At 56.4% G+C, this 7,049-nt stretch overlaps 1 protein-coding gene across 1 annotated transcript in view; it reads right to left on the reverse strand.

Annotated features, from left to right (window-relative positions):
• Positions 1-5,271: 5,271 nt before the first annotated feature.
• The window catches only part of VOLCADRAFT_87751 (uncharacterized protein), a gene marked incomplete at both ends in the record, with an annotated part of 4,982 nt that continues 3,204 nt past the window's right edge, over positions 5,272-7,049 (reverse strand). The window contains 4 exons of the mRNA XM_002947490.1: positions 5,272-5,384; positions 5,831-6,047; positions 6,449-6,589; positions 6,872-6,926. Coding sequence (XP_002947536.1) covers positions 5,272-5,384; positions 5,831-6,047; positions 6,449-6,589; positions 6,872-6,926 — 526 coding nt within the window. The remainder of the gene's footprint in view (positions 5,385-5,830; positions 6,048-6,448; positions 6,590-6,871; positions 6,927-7,049) is intronic.

Here is a 7,049-nt window from a genome sequence, read left to right on the forward strand (position 1 = left end):
GCTATAGAGCTTGTCCTACATTTCACCAGCGCAAGCCAACGTTTCCAGAAGCATAAAAGCAATTAAAATTGAACCCACAAATGTCAATAAATTTCAAACCATTATTCTGTCTCTTTTCGCGTAAGAATTGTGGTAGGATACGAGCTGGTTGAAGTTAAGGCTTTGAGCCACAAGCGTGCCTCGCATATATTTGAGCCGCCACCCGCAATATACGCACCTAATAGATCGCGATCCATGAGGCGTTCGAGAAGCACAAGGAGAAGAGCTGATGATCGCGCGATGCAGCAGGCCACGGCTAGCAGTCAGCGGCGCACCAGAAAAAGCTCGGCATAATCGAGTCGCCATTATGTCAAAACGAATTGGATAGTATTATTACAATTAATAAATTGGAAGAAAGACTGGAAGAGCGAAGCGATCCTAAGCTAATGACAATTGAAAAACTTCAACAGTCGCCTACGAAAATCCAAGCTTTCCCAGCCACAGGAGCCTTCGCGGCTGCTAAAATGGGTTACTATTATGGTCACCGCAGGAAGACTTAAATGACAGACTCGAATAATGGTCACATCAACAAAACATCCCGCAAGCGGCTCGTCTCCGAAGCCTCGTCCGTTGTTGGTTGCTTTGAGCGGTCGCCTTCACCCCTTCGGAGGTTGATTTGCATTTTGTGATCCTGCAAAAGCAAACCAACGCAGCAGTTTAGACCAATTGTGCAGCCGGCGCTTCTTCCAGCATCACCTATCGCCCGCACCTGCTGCCGCCGCCGCTGCCGCTGCTGAGAAAGCCGCAACCGCCTGTTGTTGATGAGCCCGCAGCGTCACCGCCTGCTGTGCAGCAGCGCTGAGCTGCGCAGAGCTGAAGGGCGCACCGGTCACAACGGCTGGGCGCACCGGCACCATTTGCTGCGGTACCACCGTGCCGTACGGATTTAGCACTGCAAACCAAGGCCGATACAGGGGAAGGAAACATAAAAAGCCGCTGTACAGTTAACAGAGAAACCGAGCATGGGGTTACGTACAGTTCCAGACGTGAATCCGACGGCCTTATTGCACCTATTGTTGTTGACAACAGAAATCACACCTTAAAAAAACTGTCTGTCCGTCTGTCTGTCTATACGTCAGGCCCGCTATTTAACACACTCCTCATTAAGCCAGTCCTCTACTATTTCCCTCTCCCCTACATCCGAAATCAACCATTCCACGGTCAATAACCGCCTTTGGGATGGCGTCCTACCCCAACCACCCAACCAACAACGGTTTATTGACTTTGCAAGGCCCCCAAAGGCTTTGGGAATATCGACACTTGATTCTTTGCTTCCTCTCCACCACTTTTCCTCTTTTCATCCCCTTCACCACTTACGAGGGTTAAACACCGCAGGTCGCGCACCCGCAGGCACGGGGACCTGCAATCGCGAACGCGGGGGCAGTGCCGGGAAGGGAAGGAGGGAGAGGGGGGAATCGAACGATGATGATAAAGATAACAATGCCATCAGTAACCAACTGGCAAGATGCCCAAAGTAGGGGGTAGGTGTGTGTAGGGGGAAGGGGGAGAGCGATGGCACGGTGGGGCTCCTCAGCGCCACACACAGAGACGAGACACCGGCGGGTAAAATAGAACCGGGTGGGTGAACACGGCCCGAGAAGAGGCAGGGGGCCCCCGCGCGCGCTGAGGAGTACGGAGTTATAAGGGGTTATTAAGGGTCCGAATAACGGCGGAGCAAAGGTAAATGGAGAAGAATGAAAATGCGGAAATGGGTACGGTACGGAGGCGGCACACAACGGCGCACACACACACAGACAGCACCTCAGCCACGTCCACAGCTTCCGCAGCTGCGACATATCAAGGATGTGCTCCGTCGCTTACTTCAGGAGGTCAGCAGAAGAAGCCCTTTCACCTCTCTTAGCCAGCTGGTTTGGTTCTTCACTTGTAGGTGGCAGGACTCGGTCGCATAAAGTCATATTACCTCCTTACCCCGCCCATGTCACCGCACCGCACCCACCCATCCACCCACCGCAAACGCAATCCCGCCGGAGCCACCGGGGTGGGCAACAACGGTTGCGGAAAACGGGTTTGCTGCGGACACGGCCCGCTGGGATCCCGCCGCCGCGGCCACAGCTGCCGCCGCCGCCGCCATGCCGCCGGTCTGCGGCCTCCCCGCCGCCGCCGCGGCCGCCGCCATGGCGGCTGCCCCTGCAGCGGCTGCTGCCTGCTGCTGCTGCTGTAAATGCAGTTGCTGCTGGAGGTGCTGTTGCAGCTGCTGTTGCTGTGCTGTTGTCGCTGCTGCCGTCGGGTGTGTTGTCTGAGCCTGGGCCGACTGCTGCTGCTCCTGCTGCTGCTGCTGCTGCGCCACCGCCGCTGGCTGCTGCTGCTGCTGCTGTGTGGACGGCCCCGCTGGCGGGCCCCCTGGACCTGCCCCGGCAGTGGTTGGCGCCACTGCTGGCGGTGATGCCGATGACGCTCCCTGCGCCGACCCTGCGGCTGCTACCCGCCCTTGCCCCTCGGCTTGCGCCTGCTGCGCCAGAGCCTGCGCCTGTGCCTGATGCCGCGCAGCTGCCTGCTGCGCCACGGCCACCACCCTCGCGGCCCGTTGCTGCTGCTGTTGTACGGCCTGTACGGCCTGCTGCTGCCGTACCATGTGATGACGTTCCTGCTCGTGGGAGGCGCCCCTCGCCAGTGCTGCACACATCTTGACCCGGGTTAGCAGTACGCGAATGTTCTCGAAGGCTTGGCGCTCCGCCGCCTCGTCACCGCCTTGCAGAACCTGGGTGCGAACCGATCGGGATAAATAGGGGGAAACGGTGGCTGAGTTGGTGGTATATCGTGACTGCGTGCATATGGTGTGATGTGAAGAAGGCCGTGATGCTGGTGGTGGTGACGGATGTTACGGGAGGGTTATGGTGTACGATACTGCTTTCTGAGTAGCTGTGAGCGCGGTCATGCAATATGCGCAGTAGAGTCCACAAATGGGGAGGTGAACTATTTTTCGAAAGGCAGTATTTCAATAAAGTTGCAGCATAGTTATGGGCGTAATACATACGCCGAAAGGCGGCCCAGCCGTGGAGCCGTACAGGTCAGGAGTTGGACTACCATTGTGGAGCGAAGGTGCTACACGGAGGCATGACCCGCCTCCGGCCGACGTGGTGATGTGGGCGGGTATCGCGGTACTGTTGTTCACTTTGGCAGCCGTAGCGGCAGCAGGAAAGCGAACGGCGGCACGACAAACAGCTGTTAGGAGAAGCAAAGGCATTTTGACTTACTACTTGAATATGTGATCTCAAGGCCTCCACATCGGTCTCGGTTTGATGCCAGATGGCGCTTAGGCTGTCCGAGGGTCGTGCCATGGCTAGCCTGGGTTGAAACGAAAGCTTAAAAACTATTGTCCAAACAAATAGGCAATACCAGATTTACATTAAAAAGACAAGTTTGTCAAATTTTGTTGGGTGACCTTATTCAGCACCGCCAATTGGAGAAGTTCAAACTAATTGCAGCTGAGAGGCAGCTTGGCCACCACGAATCAGAACGGACGCATGCGATTCTTAGCACATACACCAGCTGAGGGCAGGGGCGGGTTGAACTTTGCCGCGTTGACGTACGTCCCTTGCCGTACTCGCCGTCCTATCTCAATATGCAATGGTGCAGTGCGATGCCACCGGCTGCGTGCCCTGCCAAGCTCTCGAGCAACACGTTTACCAGGTATTCACCAATTTCTAGGATACTAGCTCATTTGCTGCGCAGCAACCAGTTGGGAACGCGCGTTAGACGATCCAATAATCCAAACCGAGGGGATAGGAGCGGGAACTGCTTCCCACTGGACGGGGGACGATATCTGGAAGCTCGAGCCTGAAATCTGGGCGAGTATGGGCCGAAGGCTTTGTGGCTTCCGGTGACTTGATTAAAACACCCACCCACGGTGCCCAGCAAGGCAAGAAAAGTCCCTTGGTTGAAGCTGCAATATAGCAGATAACCCAAACAACACAGAGCCTCTGACACAACATTCTAACCAATCCGCACGTATACTGGATTAGACCCTGCTCGCCACTTAGCGTTCAGGCTGTCTTTAAAACGTCAGGCAAAGGCATCCCTCAGCAAAGCAGCAGCCCCAGCCCCAGCGGAAGCAACAGCACGGTTCGCAGCACGCCCCACCTGCACCTTTGCGTTGCAGAACACCCAAATGCTGTTTCTTGGCCAACAGACACACCTGCAGCTACCATCCATTGAGGCTGAATCACCCGCTCTCCGTGCGACTCCCAGCTCGATCCTTCCCAGCTTGTTCTGCCCCTCCCTCCTTCTGGCTCCAACCTCACCTTGGACTTGGCCTCCAGCTTCCCTTACCTTGGCAACCCACCGTTTACCCACCAACCCCGCCCCCATTCCACATACCGTGTACCACAGGGGGGGTGGGGGCCCAAACAGAGTCAGCCACACGGGAACCCTCCCTCCTCCCCAACCACCAGGTCGCCCACTCGTCACCGTTGGCGTTGCGTAAAAGAGAGAGAGAGAGAGAGAGAGAGTGTGTGTGTGAGAGAGAGAGAGAGAGTGAGTGTGTGGGTGTGGGTGTACGTGCGAGTATGGCTGGACCCAGTTGCAAGCGTCCGTAGCTCCATTCCTCCTAAGCCACCTGGTTGGGCAATCCGGAGAGTTTCGACTGCCCACAGACCTCTACATGCTCCCCCTCCTAAAAAAGAAATCAATTTGCTTTTCTCACATTGCGGCGATGATCTGGCGAGATGACCTCAACAAACCAACCCTGAAAAAAGCCAGCGCCTACCGGGCAATACACCGACCCTCCGCTCAAGCGGCGAAGCCGCTCACACATTTAGACATACAGACATACAGACGCTGCCTTCGGTCGTGTTCTCTTCCCGTGGCTAAGCTATCTCAGGAAATATATATATATATATATATATATATATAACACGTGCCCTGAGATTTCATGTCGCGTACGGCGCAGTCCATGATGTCGTTCTTACGCGTCGCCTGGCTTATTATGTGCCGTACGCGACATGAAATCCCAGGGCACGTGTTTCTGACGTGGACATCACAGTGCTCGGTCGGTTCCCTGATCGGTTTCCTGGCCTTCAATAACTAGATGGATGATTCGTAGTCCACCATGTTACCCCCGGTGCTCCTGGGCCATCGAACGTGCGATACTGATGGAAACAGAATCGTTTCCAAGGAAGGAGCGTTCCAGGCAGGAAAAGAATAGCGCCAATGCGCTAATGCAGTGCGAATCAGTCTATCGGTCTATCGAACGGCCGGTACTCCGTTGGCCAGTCAACTGCCCTCGTAGTACTTGTCGTGCACAGAGGCATTCCAGCTCTGGTTGTACGGCAACTTGTGGAGTGCGATCTTGGGCTTCGCGTTGGTATTCCTGAAGTCCTTGTTGCCTGGGAGTTGTTTGGTTGGTTGATTGGTTGGTTGGTCGGTTAGGTGGTTGGAGGCGGCATGGAGGGAGGGCAGGCCCAACATCAAAAGCAGTTTGCAGACGCGGCATTGTATGGCGGGTAAAAGCTGCGAAAGAGGACGTCTTAATACATCATCTCAGGATCGAGAAAAATCACCATGACCGATTCTCAACATGGCCCCCTCTAGGGAACCTCCGGCGCCCGGGACAAGGTCATGGTCGTCACTGCCCACACAAACACTTCACTACACCAGCCAATTACACACGTGCATGTGCAGGCCGCAGCATGACGTGTTTAAGTTGGGGTTAGCTTCATAGATCGGGAACCTAGGCCTGGGAAAAGTGAAAGCAGTCTTCCTGGCCCTCTGCACATGTACCCGCCACCCGAGTCCCGACCCATGGGTCGCAGTCGCTGCTCAGTGCGCTCACCCAGTGCCGCCAGCTTGGCCTTGTCCACCTTGCCTCCGCTTCCGCTGCCTCCCCCTCCACCACGGCCTGTGTTGCTGGTGCTGCTGCTGCTGTTGTTGTTGTTCGTCGTTGTGGTAGTTTGCGGCGCATGTGGGTCGGTCCAGGGTATCGCCAGTTGGGAGTTTATGGGCGCGGGAGGTGCGTGCGATATCTTGAACCCCTTCTTGATGGGATCACCCTAAAAGCGGGGATAAAGGCAAGGCGGGCGGAAGGGGAAATACGTATGCAAGGGGCCGGGAGTGGGGGAACAGGGCCAAAGAGGCGGAGGGCAGGACAGGGCAGGAAGGGGGAAGATGAGAGAGGTTGGGGTGGGAGAGAGGGTTAGGTACACTCAGCCCAGTACCAGGTAGAGGTAGGCTGCTAAGGCTAGCCAGGCTGGTAATCCTAACACGGCCAAGCCTCCTTGCTTGAGCAGTAGAGCAGTAGAGCAGTAGAGCAGAGAGGGGGAAGTGCGTGGGGCCCAGGGAAGGGGAGAGAGGTCGTCAAAAAAGACAAGTCATGCCACACGGTGTGTTTTGCAGGTGAGATCTGAACAGCAAAGGTGAATGAATGCTCGCTCATATTCGCCCCCCGCCTCACATGTAGCAACGGCGCCAGGCGGTCCGTCTGCGCGGGCTTGGCGGGCTTCTGCGGTAAAGTAGTTCGCATGACGGGGTCCGCCACCACCAGCCGCCTGCGCCACTCCTCAGCGTCAGCTCGCCAGGCGGCAAGAAGGTCCTCCTGGGGAAGGGAAGGGAAGGGAAGGGGGGGGAGAAGTGCAGCAGCAGCTGGTACAGGTACACACACAGAGCGGATTTGAACCCCCTTAACTCCTCCTCAGGCATTGCTTACCACGGCCCAATGTCGGTCTTGAAGGTGTCTGTCCCGTGTATTTCAGTCGGTCAATCCGTCCTGACTTCCGAGTTACACACAGTACAAAACCGACACCCGGCGCCACCACATTCCAACCCCTTCACACACACCCTTCCCCCCTCCCTCTCCCCCTTCCTCCCCCCCTCCCACCCCAACGCAACGCAACCTGCTGTCCGGCGTGAACCGTCGTCCAGTACTCGTGATCCTGTGCATTTGACGACAGAAAGGGGGAGGGGGCAAAGGCAGGAGGCCGGTGTGTATGTGTCAGGGGGCGGGGGAAAGGGGAGGGGAGAGGGGTGCGATTACACACGTGCAAAAGCAGCAAAGC

This window comes from Volvox carteri, assembly GCF_000143455.1.
Source record: "Volvox carteri f. nagariensis unplaced genomic scaffold VOLCAscaffold_6, whole genome shotgun sequence".
Taxonomy (NCBI): Eukaryota; Viridiplantae; Chlorophyta; class Chlorophyceae; order Chlamydomonadales; family Volvocaceae; genus Volvox; species Volvox carteri.